This window comes from Oncorhynchus masou, chromosome 27, assembly GCF_036934945.1.
Source record: "Oncorhynchus masou masou isolate Uvic2021 chromosome 27, UVic_Omas_1.1, whole genome shotgun sequence".
NCBI lineage: Eukaryota > Metazoa > Chordata > Actinopteri > Salmoniformes > Salmonidae > Oncorhynchus > Oncorhynchus masou.
In genome coordinates this window covers 42952680-42967122 of record NC_088238.1, presented here as the reverse complement: position 1 = coordinate 42967122, position 14443 = coordinate 42952680, and the positions used below count along the sequence as shown (strand labels likewise).

The 14443-nt window shown below is 44.1% G+C and overlaps 1 protein-coding gene across 4 annotated transcripts in view; it reads left to right on the top strand.

Moving 5' to 3' along the window:
• The window catches only part of svep1 (sushi, von Willebrand factor type A, EGF and pentraxin domain containing 1), a 144971-nt gene extending 130969 nt beyond the window's left edge, over positions 1-14002 (top strand). For all 4 annotated transcript variants that reach the window (XM_064940347.1, XM_064940345.1, XM_064940346.1 and 1 more), the window contains 3 exons: positions 8090-8185; positions 12051-12144; positions 13462-14002. In XM_064940347.1, the coding sequence (XP_064796419.1) occupies positions 8090-8185; positions 12051-12144; positions 13462-13492 (221 nt within the window). In that variant the 3' untranslated portion in view covers positions 13493-14002. The remainder of the gene's footprint in view (positions 1-8089; positions 8186-12050; positions 12145-13461) is intronic.
• Positions 14003-14443: the final 441 nt, after the last annotated feature.

The following is a 14443-nucleotide window of genomic DNA, read 5'->3' as shown; positions in this document are numbered from 1 at the left end:
CTAGATGTAACAATATTCTCAACTCCTGAGCATTTAAAAAAAACTTCCAAAGGACTCCCATGGAATAATGGCACTTGCTTTTGATTGTTTTAGAATCATTGTTTTAGAATCATAATTTTTCCCAAAATTGTAGGAAATTATTATATATTTTTTCTCTGTTCTGTAATATTGAAATAATACTGTAATAATATAATATTGTAATAATATAGTATTGTAATAATATAGTATTGTAATAATACTGTAATAATATAATATTGTAATATACTGTAATAATATAATATTGTAATATACTGTAATAATATAATATTGTAATAATAATATAATATTGTAATAATACTGTAATACAATATTGTAATAATACATGAATAACATAATATTGTAATAAGAGGGAGAGAGAAAGAACTAGAGTGAGCAAGTGTGCGAGAGAGAGGTAGCAAATTAAGAAAAAGAGATGAAAATTGAAACAGAGAGAGAGAGAGAGAGAGAGAGAGAGAGAGAGAGAGAGAGAGAAAGAGAGAGAGAGAGAGAGAGAGAGAGCGGTATTTGGATCTCACTCCCTACTCTCATCACAACCAAAGAGTCTGCGTTAGAGAAAGTGGATCCACACTGCAGCCATGAGAAGGCCTACACTGTTTCACTGACTCTGGGAAATTCGCTCTCTTTGACTAGATTAACTTTGCATAGTAAAAGAGATTCCCAATCCCCATTTGTGTGAAATCTTTTCACGTCCTTTTTGTGCATTGTTTTCCCTGAGTGAGAGGGGTTGAGTCCAAAATGGCACCCTATTCACAGTATATAGAGCACTCCTTGATTGGGTTCTGATGAAAAGTGCCAAGTGTGTGCAAAGCTGTCATCAAGGCAACAGGTGGAAGAACTTTGAAGAATCTCAAATATAAAATATATTTTCATTTCTTTACACTTTTTTGGTTACTAAATGATTCAATATGTGTTATTTCCTAGTTTTGATGTCTTCACTATTATTCTACGATGTAGAAAATATTCAAAATAAAGAAAAACCCTTAAATGAGCAGGTGTGCCCAAACTTTTGACTGGTACTCTATATCCTAGATAGGTGCCCCACTAGCGGCAGGTAGCCGAGTGGTTAGAGCGTTGGACTAGAAACCGAAAGGTTGCAAGATCAAATCCCCGAGCTGACAAGGTACAAATCTGTCACTGTTCCAAGGCCGTCATTGAAAATACTGATAAATAAATAATAAAGGTAAAATAAAAAAATAAAACTAGCGCCATCTTTGGGTTGGCATTATGCCCATTATCTTAACATCTTCCTTTTCATATATAATTAGCTCGAGCACTTCATTCCATTCTAATACGACAGTAAAAATACCTATTTACATTATCAACACCTTTTTTAACTTGTAATTTAAGGGACATATTTAAGGGACATATTCCCCGTACCACAGGGGCATTCTTATGTTAGCCCTTATCCTACTGTGTCGCACTGGTGGAATATTGGGCACCTCTGGGACGTTGGGCACCTCCGGGACGTTGGGTACATCTGGTATCCTCGGGTCCTTTCCTGGCACCTCTGGGACGTTGGGCACCTCCGGGACGTTGGGTACATCTGGTATCCTCGGGTCCTTTCCTGGCACCTCTGGGACGTTGGGCACCTCCGGGACGTTGGGTACATCTGGTATCCTCGGGTCCTTTCCTGGCACCTCTGGGACGTTGGGCACCTCCGGGATGTTGGGTACATCTGGTTTCCTCGGGTCCTCTGAGAAGTTCGGGCACCTCCGGGATGTTGGGTACATCTGGTATCCTCGGGTCCTCTGGGACGTTGGGCACCTCCGGGATGTTGGGTACATCTGGTATCCTCGGGTCCTCTGGGACGTTGGGCACCTCCGGGATGTTGGGTACATCTGGTATCCTCAGGTCCTCTGAGACGTTGGGCACCTCCTGGATGTTGGGTACATCTGGTATCCTCGGGTCCACTGGGACGTTGGGCACCTCCGGGATGTTGGGTACATCTGGTATCCTCGGGTCCTCTGGGACGTTGGGCACCTCCGAGATGTTGGGTACATCTGGTATCCTCGGGTTCTCTGGGACGTTGGGCACCTCCGGGATGTTGGGTACATCTGGTATCCTCGGGTCCTCTGGGACGTTGGGCACCTCCGGGATGTTGGGTACATCTGGTATCCTCGGGTCCTCTGAGACGTTGGGCACCTCCGGGATGTTGGGTGCATCTGGTATCCTCGGGTCCTTTCCTGGCACCTTTGGGACGTTGGGCACCTCCGGGATGTTGGGTACATCTGGTATCCTCGGGTCCTCTGGGACGTTGGGCACCTCCGGGATGTTGGGTACATCTGGTATCCTCGGGTCTTCTGGGACGTTGGGCACCTCCGGGATGTTGGGTACATCTGGTATCCTCGGGTCCTCTGGGATGTTGGGCACCTCCGGGATGTTGGGCACATCTGGTATCCTCGGGTCCTCTGAGACGTTGGGCACCTCCGGGATGTTGGGTGCATCTGGTATCCTCGGGTCCTTTCCTGGCACCTTTGGGACGTTGGGCACCTCCGGGATGTTGGGTACATCTGGTATCCTCGGGTCCTCTGGGACGTTGGGCACCTCCGGGATGTTGGGTACATCTGGTATCCTCGGGTTCTCTGGGACGTTGGGCACCTCCGGGATGTTGGGTACATCTGGTAACCTCGGGTCCTCTCCTGGCACCTCTGGGAGCCTCATGGTCTCTCCTTCCTCTTCCACAGACTCCTGAAATTGTGGAGGCACGGTCGGCAGAGGTAACTGCTCTGGTGGGGTCTTCCCCGTCTCCTCATTATGTGCCCTGCCCACACCATCCAGAGGATATTTCCAGTCTACCCATGTGGCCCTCCTGTGCCCTATGGTCTCCTGAACTGGGCGTATGTCCTTCCGGTTCCTTACGTACTTTCATATGACCTTGCGCTGATGTGCCCTATGCATGTGCCAAGACTCCATGGCCTTGTTTTATTACAGGCAGATTTTTTACATGCTGGTCATAGAAATGTTTTGAGTTGTCTTTACGTGCACGTTTGTGTGCCTGAACATCCCTAATGCCCTTTGGTGTGAGGAGCTTGGGAGTGGGTCTAGACATGAAGCGCTGTACAGGACTGCTGTCGAAGCCCTCTGTGGGAGTATTTTTCCACGCCAAAATGGCTTGCCACACATCTGTGCCTTCCTGCATAGCCTTTGTGGTGAGAGTCTATTTTCACTGCTGACTCCACTTTACCATTACTCTGACTGTGGTAGGGTGAGGAGGTCACATGATGGAACTCCCAGGCTTTTGCAAACAAAGCAAAGTCTTGACTCGTAAACTGGGGCCCATTATCCGTAACTACACCACTGTCAGTTATGCCATATCTGCTAAACTGCTGCTTAAAAGAGTCGATGATGCAAGCGGCTGTTGTGTCAATCACTTTCTCCACCTCTCAAAAATATGAATAGTAGTCCAGTGCAATCACAAAAGGAACGTTCTTGACTGTGAACAGATCCATTCCCACTTTAGACCAAGGAAGTGCTGGTACGTCGTGTGGGTGCAGCGTTTCCTTTTGCTGCTTAGGTAGATTAGCATTACATATGCTGCACACAGCCACAAAATGTTTCATTTCTTGGGTCATGTTGGGCCAGAATACTGAGTGTCTGGCTTTCCTGGCACTGGCTTTGACCGCTGAATGTGTCCCGCACGGATACAAGAGAGAATCATTGGGGGTAGAGTTTCTGGTAATACCACCCTGTCGCCTTTGTAGACGACCTCTTCCTGCATTGTGAGTTCGTCTCTGTATGTCCAGTAGTTCCTCAACAGGATGGGCGTACTCTGTCTTGTGTCCGGCCAGCCTCTTCGGCTAAAAGACTGAAGCATTCGAGAAGTCTTCTCCTCTGCTGAATAAGCTTTGATAGCATCCTGTGTCCACAGGGAGATGTTTTGATCAATAGCATGGTTCACATCTTCAACCTCAGCCTGTAGAGCATATACAGTCTCATTGGTCCAAGCAGACTAAGCTAAGGACCCTGGGACTAAACAACTCCCTCTGCAACTGGATCCTGGACATACTGACGGACCGCCCCCCAGGTGGTAAGGGTAGGCAACAACACATCTGCCACGCTGATCCTCAACACGGGGGCCCCTCAGGGGTGCATGCTCAGTCCCCTCCTGTACTCCCTGTTCACTCATGACTGCATAGCCAGGCACGACTCCAACACCATCATTAAGTTTACTGATGACAGGGTGATCAGGCCTAACAGTGGTAGGCCTGATCACTGACAACAATAAGACAGCCTGACCGTGTGGTGCAAGGACAACAACCTCTCCCTCAACGTGATCAAAACAAAGGAGATGATTGTGGACTACAGGAAAAGGAGGACCGAGGACCAACCATTCTCATAGACGGGGCTGTAGTGGAGCAGGTTGAGAGCTTCAAGTTCCTTGGCGTCCACATCACCAACAAACTAACATGGTCCAAACACACCAAAACAGTTGTGAAGAGGGCACGACAAAACCTATACCCCCTCAGGAGACTGAAAATATTTGTCATGGGTCCTCAGATCCTCAAAAGGTTTTACAGCTGCACCATTGAGAGCATCCTGACGGGCTGCATCAATGCCTGGTATGGCAACTGCTCAGCCTCCGACTGCAAGGCACTATAGATGGATGTGTATACGGCCCAGTATATCACCGGGGCCAAGCTTCCTGTCATCCAGGATCTCTATACCAGGCGGTGTCAGAGGAAGGTCCTTAAAATAGTCAAAGACTCCAGCCACCCTAGTCATAGGCTGTTCTCTGCTACCGTATGGCAAGCGGTACCGGAGCGCCAAGTCTAGGTCCAAGAGACTTCTAAAAAACTTCTTCCCCCAAGCCATAAGAATCCTGAACAGCTAATCAAATGGCTATCCAGACTATTTGCATCCCCCCTTTTACGCTGCTGCAACTCTTTATTCTCTTTATTTATATTTACCCCCTTTTTTTATTTACTGCTGCTCTTTAATTATTTGTTATTCGTATCTCTTACTTTTTTTAATAGGTATTTTCTTAAAACTGCATTGTTGGTTAAGGGCTTGCAAGTAAGCATTTCACTGTAAGGTCTACACCTGTTGTATTCGGCGCATGTGACAAATGAAATTTGATTTAATATTGCGGCTGACTAGTTGTCGGTAGTGCTGCTCTAGACAAGAAATGTGCAATGTGAAGCTCTACTCCTTTCTTGTATACTACCTGCAGTTGATAACGCTGAAGCTTTAGAATCATCCTTTGGAGTCGCTTCGGGGCAGATAGAAGAGGTTTTTAGAAGAAGACCTCAAGCGGCTTGTGATCAATGTGCACTGTGATAAAGTCCCTACCATGGAGGTATTGCTAAAACAGTCACAGGCAAACACTATGGCTAGGCACTCCTTTTCAATTTGGGCATATCCTTGCTCCGTGGGTGTCAATGTCCTTGAAGCAACTGCAATGGGCTGCCCCTTCTGCAGCAGCGCTGCCCCTAGGCCTTTGTCACTTGCATCACATTGTAGGGTCACTTCCTCAGAGGTCATAGTACCTCAGTATTACCTCAAGTTCTCGATTTGCTCCAATGCAGAAATCATGTTGAGAATGTCATGCCCACATCACATCTTTATTGGCTTTTCACATGTTTCTGCTGAAAGGAGAAGCTTTTGCTAGGTTTTCACCACTTGGAGCTTCAGCACATATGTTTCCCCATCATAATTTGCTTGTAGTTCACACTCCCCTGCCATGGTACAGCCTTAGCCTTGCCTTGCTTGGTTGGTTGTAGCTTTGCATCTCCATCCTGGTCGGATCATAATCACAGTTATCACATGTCAGTGGGGCAAGCTTTAAGTTTGTAAATCCTTTATCTTTGAACAGAATTGACATCTGTCATGTATAGCATGTCTGCTTCTTCATCATCATTATGATCATGGCATGTATCCTGTTCTAGTAGATTGACAGGCTTACTTTGTCTGCACACTTTTGCAAAATCGTTTTTTCCCCCCACAGAATTTGCTTATAACCCCATATGCCCGGTATTTGGCTCTTGCGTGTGTTGATCCACAGTACATGAACACATCTTTTGAATTTTTCCGCCTTGCATCAACTGTCCGAGGAATTATGTTTCAATTTTTTTTTTATCAACATGGTCTCTGTATTTGTTCTGACTGGGATAATTGACAGATTCTGCCTGTTCAGGGACAGTGTTCATCTTTTTAAATTGGGTTTGCGTCTGTTTGCTTGCTCTGCATATATCTATGGCTTAAGTCAGCGTAGGTTGTGGTTCACGCAGCATGCTTGCTCTTACTCACTACAGCCAATCACCAGTCTGTCTCTGATCATTGACCCGAAATCACATGAATCAGACTGTAACGGCTTTCTTCATGTGAAGGAGAGTCGGACCAAAATGCGGCGTGGCAATTTAGATTCATGTTTTTAATGAAACAAGGAAAACACAAATCAATACAAAAAACGTAACACGAAAACCGAAACAGTCTATACTGGTGCAAAGTAACACAGAGACAGAAACAAGGACAATCACCCACGAAACACTCAAAGAATATGGCTGCCTAAATATGGTTCCCAATCAGAGACAACGATAAACACCTGCCTCTGATTGAGAACCACGTCAGACAGCCATAGACTTTGCTAGCAAACCCCACTAAGCCACAATCCCAAAAACCAAAGACAAAACACACCACATACCAAAACCCATGTCACACCCTGGCCTGACCAAATAAATAAAGAAAACACAAAATACTAAGACCAGGGCGTGACACAGACAATTGACGCAGCCTCACAACATATTGACCAGACGCCTCTGCGTGCGTTTGTTCACGTGTTAAAAAAATAATCTTTCTTCTTTTCCATAATCCTTTAGTCAGGTATTACATGTTACAGGTCACAACATCCTAATCAGACACTCATAATGCACCTGTTTATATATCCTAGATATGTGCCCCACTAGCGCCATCTCGGGGTTGGCATTATGCCCATTATCTTAACAGCGTTGGATGAATGACACGACAATGAGCCTCAGGATCTCGTCACGGTATCTCTGTGCATTAAAATTGCCATCGATAAAATGCAATTGTCATTGATATCCGTAGCTTATGCCTGGCAATACCATAACCCCACCGCCACCATGGGGCACTCTGTTCACAACGTTGACATCAGCAAACCCGTTCGCCTACACGACGCCATATACGTGGTCTGCCATCTGCCCGGTACAGCTGAAACCGGGATTCATCAGTGAAGAGCATACTTCTCCAGCATGACAGTGGCCATCAAAGGTGAGCATTTGCCCACTGATGTTGGTTACGATGCTGAACTGCAGTCAAGTCAAGACCCTGGTGAGGACGACGACCACACAGACAAGCTTCCCTGAGATGGTTTCTGACAGTTTGTGCAGAAATTCTTCGGTTGTGCAAACCGACATCAGCTGTCCAGGTGGCTGGTCTCATACGATCCCGCAGGTGAAGAAGCAAGATGTGGAGGTTCTGGGCTGGTGTGGTTACACTTGGTCTGCGGTTGTGAGGCCGGTTGGACGTACTGCCAAATTCTCTAAAACGACGTTGAAGATGAATTATGGTAGAGAAATTAACATTCCATTCCCTACCAACAGCTATTGTGGACATTCCTGTAGTCAACATGCCAATTGCATGCTTCCTCAAAACTTGAGACATCTCTGGCATTGTGTTGTGTGACAGAACTGCACATTTTAGAGTAGCCTTTTAATCAGCTTCTTGATATGCCACACTTGTAAAGTGGATGGATTGTCTTGGGAAATGAGAAATGCACACTAACAGGGATGCAAACAAATTTGTGCATAAAAATAATAAAAACCTTTTTGTGGATATGGAACATTTCTGGGATCTTTATTTCAGCTCATGAAACAAATGACCAATACCTTACATGTTGCGTTTATATTTCTATTCAGTAGGGTAGTACATACACTATGTAAGGAATAGGGTGCCATTTTGGATGTAGCCAGAGAGAAGGCTGCTCTTTTGACACAGCTTGCCTGTGGTGAATGACAACATAGGCCTAGTCAGTGAGGTGAAGGACAAATAATGACTTTCTGTTTCTGTTTGTGTTCGTCCAATCAAATCACAGCGATCTGCATCCTGCCGTGTCTGAACGGTGGGAGGTGTGTGGCGCCCTATCAGTGTGAGTGTCCCACGGGCTGGATGGGGACGCGCTGCCACAGCGGTGAGTGTGTGTGTGTGTGTGTGTGTGTGTGTGTGTGTGTGTGTGTGTGTGTGTGTGTGTGTGTGTGTGTGTGTGTGTGTGTGTGAGGAGTGTGTGTGAGGAGCTCAGTGACGTAAGACAGGTCCTTCTCTTATATACTTGCTCACCTGAGGTTTCCCTACCATTTTGTGATGTCTCCCATTGACTTTCTGTAGGGGGTCTTAACTTGTATGGAATGTTTGATTTGTACGGAAAATATTATCTTGTTGCCTCTATGGCGACAGTGTTAGATACTGTACATAATGTCAACAGGCTGTCACTGATTAAAGCAGTGAAGCAAAAAGCATGAAACTAAACTTACTTTGAGATGTCACAAATGTGACAAAAGTGTAGCCTGAAATAACTAAGATTTTTCTTTAAATGTAGGGCTTAATTGCTGACTTAAGACATCTGTCTAAAAGATACTGAATATTGTTATAGGCTGGTAATGATTGGTGAGAAACTGTTTTTTAAGTGTTGATGACATCAGGGAGAGAATTAATTAATGATCAGAGGTACTTATCCACCCATTCGGTCTGTGTCAGTGCTAGTCACACTGTAAGCTACTGTTGCAGCGGTAATGCTGCCTCCATGAAAACCGATGTGTTTGCTGTGAAAGTCATTGTTCCTTAACAGAGCCCAAAGCAAACGCTGCAATCATCATAAAAGCATGGACAGAAACCTGACCCTGTCCGGTAGAAACAGACTACCTCTCTGATTGTTAGGCTTACTGTTCAATTCTATTCAACTGTACCAATCCCTGAGGGGCAATTACTAAAGCATTGTCAGCGAGTGGCGACATTACAACGTCTGATGTACAGTATGTTATCGTGCTTTGGTTTTTCCACACACGATGACATCCTCCTCTCAATGTGGATGTGGTTAATACTGAAACCAAGAAACTAATGTCTCTTCTTTTCCATTGCATCTTTGCTCATGTCCTCTTTCTGTGTGAATGTAGTTTTGTTATGCATTTCAGGAGAATATGAATGTGGAAAGCACTACTAATAGTGATCATGTAATTTAACGTAGCAGGTGTAAAAGAAACGCCTGGAACTGCATATACAGTTGAATTGGGAAGTTTACATACACCTTAGCCAAATACATTTCAACTCAGTTATTCACAATTCCTGACATTTAAGGTCAGTTAGGATCACCGCTTTATTTTAAGAATGTGAAATGTCAGAATAATAGTAGAGAGAATTATTTATTTCAGCTTTTATTTCTCTCATCAAATCAAATCAAATGTATTTATATAGCCCTTCGTACATCCGCTGATATCTCAAAGTGCTGTACAGAAACCCAGCCTAGAAACCCAGCCAAAAACCCCAAACAGCAAGCAGTGCAGGTGTAGAAGCACAGTGACTAGGAAAAACTCCCTAGAAAAGGCCAAAACCTAGGAAGAAACCTAGAGAGGAACCAGGCTATGAGGGGTGGCCAGTCCTCTTCTGGCTGTGCCAGGTAGAGATTATAACAGAACATGGCCAAGATGTTCAAATGTTCATAAATGACCAGCATAGTCAAATAATAATAATCACAGTAGTTGTCGAGGGTGCAGCAAGTCAGCACCTCAGGAGTAAATGTCAGTTGGCTTTTCATAGCCGATCATTAAGAGTATCTCTACCACTCCTGCTGTCTCTAGAGAGTTGAAAACCGCAGGTCTGGGACAGGTAGCATGTCCGGTGAACAGGTCAAGGTTCCATATCCGCAGGCAGAACAGTTAAAACTGGAGCAGCAGCACGGCCAGGTGGACTGGGGACAGCAAGGAGTCATCATGCCAGGTAGTCCTGAGGCATGATCCTAGGGCTCAGGTCCTCCAAGAGAAAGAGAGAGAGCATACTTAAATTCACACAGGACACCGGATAAGACAGGAGAAGTACTCCAGATATAACAAACTGACCCTAGCCGCCCGACACAAACTACTGCAGCATAAATACTGGAGGCTGAGACAGGTGGGGTCAGGAGACACTTTGGCCCCATGTACATTACATTCCCAGTCGGTCAGAAGTTTACATACACTCAATTAGTATTTGGTAGCATTTTGGCCCATTCCTCCTGACAGAGCTGGTGTAACTCAGTCAGGTTTGTTGGCCTCCTTGCTCGCACACGCTTTTTCAGTTCTGCCCACAAATTTTCTATAGGATTGAGGTCAGGACTTTGTGATGGCCACTCCAGTACCTTGACTTTGTTGTCCATAAGCCATTTTGCCACAACTTTGGAAGTATGCTCGGGGTCATTGTCCTTTTGTAAGACCCATTTGTGACCAAGCTTTAACTTCCTGACTGATGTCTTGAGATGTTGCTTCAATATATCCACATAATTTTCCTACCTCATGATGCCATCTATTTTGTGAAGAGCACCAGTCCCTCCTGCAGAAAAGCACCCTCACAACATGCTGCCATCGCCGTGCTTCACGGTTGGGATGGGGTTCTTTGGCTTGCAAGCCTCCCCATTTTTCCTCCAAGCATTACAATGGTCATTATGGCCAAACAGTTCTATTTTTGTTTCATCAGACCAGAGGACATTTCTCCAAAAAAGCACGATCTTTGTCACCATGCGCAGTTGCGAACCGTAGTCTGGCTTTTTTATGTCAGTTTTGGAGCAGTGGCTTCTTTCTTGCTGAGCAGCCTTTCAGGTTATGCCGATATAGGACTCGTTTAACTGTGGAAATAGATACTTTTGTAACTGTTTCCTCCAGCATCTTCACAAGGTTGTTTGCTGTTGTTCTGGGATTGATTTGCACTTTTCGCACCAAAGTACATTAATCTCTAGGAGACAGAATACGTCTCCTTCATGAGTGGTATGACGGCTGCGTGGTCCCATGGTGTTTATACTTGCGTACTATTGTTTGTACAGATGAACGTGGTACCTTTAGGCGTTTGGAAATTCTGAGGTCTTGGCTGATTTCTTTTGATTTTCCTATGATGTCAAGCAAAGAAGCACTGAGTTTGAAAGTAGGCCTTGAAATACATCCACAGGTACACCTCCAATTGACTCTAAAGCCATGACATCATTTTCTGTAATTTTCCAAGCTGTTTAAAGGCACAGTCAATTTAGTGTATGTAATCTTCTGACCCACTGGAATTGTGATACAGTGAATTATAAGTGAAATAATCTGTAAACAATTGTTGGAAAAATTACTTGTGTCATGCACACAGCAGATGTGCTAACCGACTTGCCAAAACTATAGTTTGTTAACAAGAAAGTTGTGGAGTGGTTGAAAAATTAGTTTTAATGACTCCAACCGAAGTGTATGTAAACTTCCGACTTCAACTGTAGATCCTCTCCACTGGTTTGGACAGGAAGAAGAAAAAATAAAACTGTCGGTGGAGGTTCTCTCTGCACTGTTCAACAAATCCTGTAAATGTGGAGGGGTTAAGTAAGAGTGTCACATTGTTAACGTCCAAAAGTGGAAGTCTCGTCACAGGCACTCTTTCCATATGTAAGTGTACCTAGAAAAAGGGTGAACACAAGTCATGCTGCACAGAGGGATGACCGCATTCCCATTTCGCCTGTGTCATTGATTATTCATGGGAAAACGTCTTCATTTGAAAACTTTATGGCGGAAAAATCATTGGAACAATTTCCATGAATTTATGGGTATTATGTCCACTGTGGCGGACTATAAGGGTTCTACCAGGGAACGTGTTTTATTATGAGGAAGTCTTGTAGTTGAGATCCTGATAATGACATTTACTGAATATATGTGTGTGTGTGTGTGTGTGTGTGTGTGTGTGTGTATGTCCACACCTGTGTGTGTTTGTGTGTGGGTGAGTGGGTGTGTGTGAGCTTGTTTGTGTTGAATGAAGGGTTTACAGAGGTCTTGACAGTGTGTGTGTTTTCACAGCGGTGTGCTTGTCGCCCTGTCTGAATGGTGGAAGGTGTATCAGGCCTAACCGGTGTCAATGTAGTCCAGGATGGAGCGGGCACAACTGCTCGAGGTGAGAGGACAAACATACACACCCGGCTACAAACAGAAGTACATCCTCACAAATCCCTTCTCACATTCACACACAAACTGACAATCAACACATGCATGTTCACACAATACTGTACTTACTGTCGTTCCTGCAAATACACATAATAGTACTATCAGACCACCCACAGAACTAGTGTGCTTGAGTATCCCTAGACTGGATAGAATGACAAAGCAACATTTCCCAGGAAATAATATGCACTCCACTTCCTCTTTCCCTGAATCAGGCTTTGTGTCATCATTTGAGACGCACACTAGCACAGTATTCCAAAGTGCACTATACAATCTCTCTGTAATATGAGTGGGGGAGAGGAGCACTCTCACCAAACCTGGGTTCAGATACTATTAGAAATCATTTCACATACTTTACCAGTGCTTGATTGAGCTTGCCTGGCTTAAAGGTTAATAGAATAGTCCCAAAACGGCAAACCCCGCCCATCTGGCATTCTAGGCAGGCTTGAGCAAGCACTCAAAGTATTTGAAAGATTTCAAATAGTAATTGAACCCAGGTGTCTCACCTCAGCTCTCCCTCTGTTGGAGGTAGGCCAATGTGTGGGTGGAGAGATAGAGGCCCAGTACTAACTCAGCACGTCAGCTTAATTGGAAGTAGATATACAGTACCTGACTGCACCACTCGAAAACAGAACGCTCTTCTCATCTGACCACGCTGATTTTTTTCCTGACAATGTGAATTCTTGGAATCTCTACCTATTATTATTTTTAAGTAAAGAGTCAGTTGTGGGAACTCTGAGCAGTGGAGGCTGGTGGGAGGAGCTATAGAATGACGACGTCATTGTAATGGCTGGAATAGAACGGTATCAAACAGATTTGGAAACCACATTTGACTCCGTTCCATTTAATCCATACCATTCATTACAATGAGTAGGCCATTCATTACAATGAGTAGGCCCTCCTATAGCTTCCCCCACCAGCCGCCACTGCCGTAGAGTCCGTTCCAATGTACTGTAAAACTTCAGGCTGACAGGTATAACTGAGTGAGAAACCACTAATTTGTCTCCACGGAGTCGTCATAGAACCCATTTGGCTCAGTTACGCTGTAGGGCTATCCATTTATTGTGAAGCTTTCTCACGTGGAGAACAGCCAACGGGGCTTTTTTAAACACCAACAGTCAGCGCAAAACAGGAGGGCACCAATAGGACATCTATACTGGCTAATGGCAATGTTGTTCTCCATTTGAAAGCTCAGGACAGAAAGAAAAGGATTTGAAAATGCTATTAAAAAAAAAGCCGTAGTCTAATTCTTTTTCTCTCCACTTTACAGGAAAAGGAAATCAGGATATGTTCATTTTTAAGAAGTCCAGCGTGAAAGATCTTGCTCTCAAATGGGAGTTTTGTATAATTATTTCATTATTGTAAACCATGCATTCTCTCCTCTCAAAAAAACAAACCCGAGACATTGTAAAATAAAGCTGTATTTTTTCATATAGAAAATCAACAGTATTAACTATATGCTGCTATATACTTGTATGATGTGTAAAAACTGTGATTGTCCAATGTGTAAACTATTCTCACATTTTTATTAAAGCAGAAAATACAGTACAATGTTCCATTCCCTCCTTTTTCAGATGCAAGCCTTGTGTATCATTAGCCTCTCCTTCACTACTTCTTTAATGCTTCTAGTCAATAGCATAGTGCTTGAGATGCATAGGAGGGAGTAAATATGCCATAGTCATTTAGAAGTCTTAATGGTCTATCCCTCCACTGTAGTTACTAAATGAGGCATTACATGATGCTTTAGAATGTATAGATTCTAAAAGGCCAAAACAGACATTTCTAAAATAAATGTTATCAAAAAAGTCAAATTAGAGATGCTTATGTTTGTCCTTTGTCAAACATGTACAAGGGAGTGTAAACTAAAAGTGTGGCATGAAATAGATGTTGTTGCACATCTCACTCCCCCAGAGACATCAACGGTAAGGGATTCATTACTGACCGTGACCCTGGAGCAATTAGGGTTATGTGCCTAGCTCAAGGGCAGAGCAGATTTTTCACCTAGTCTGCTCGGGGATTTGAACTAGCAATGTTTTGTGTAGTGGCCAAATGCACTAAGCTACCTGCCGCCTAATAATTCTAGATAAACATTAGAATATAAACAAACCATCCAGATGTCACACATGCACTCAATTCTAATCTAGAAGGTTAAATATGCAAGTATTGACTACACCCGCATGCATAGTGCAACACTTACAGTATGTGTCCCATCTTGTCCGTTAACTCATCCATAAAAAGCATGGGAACAAACC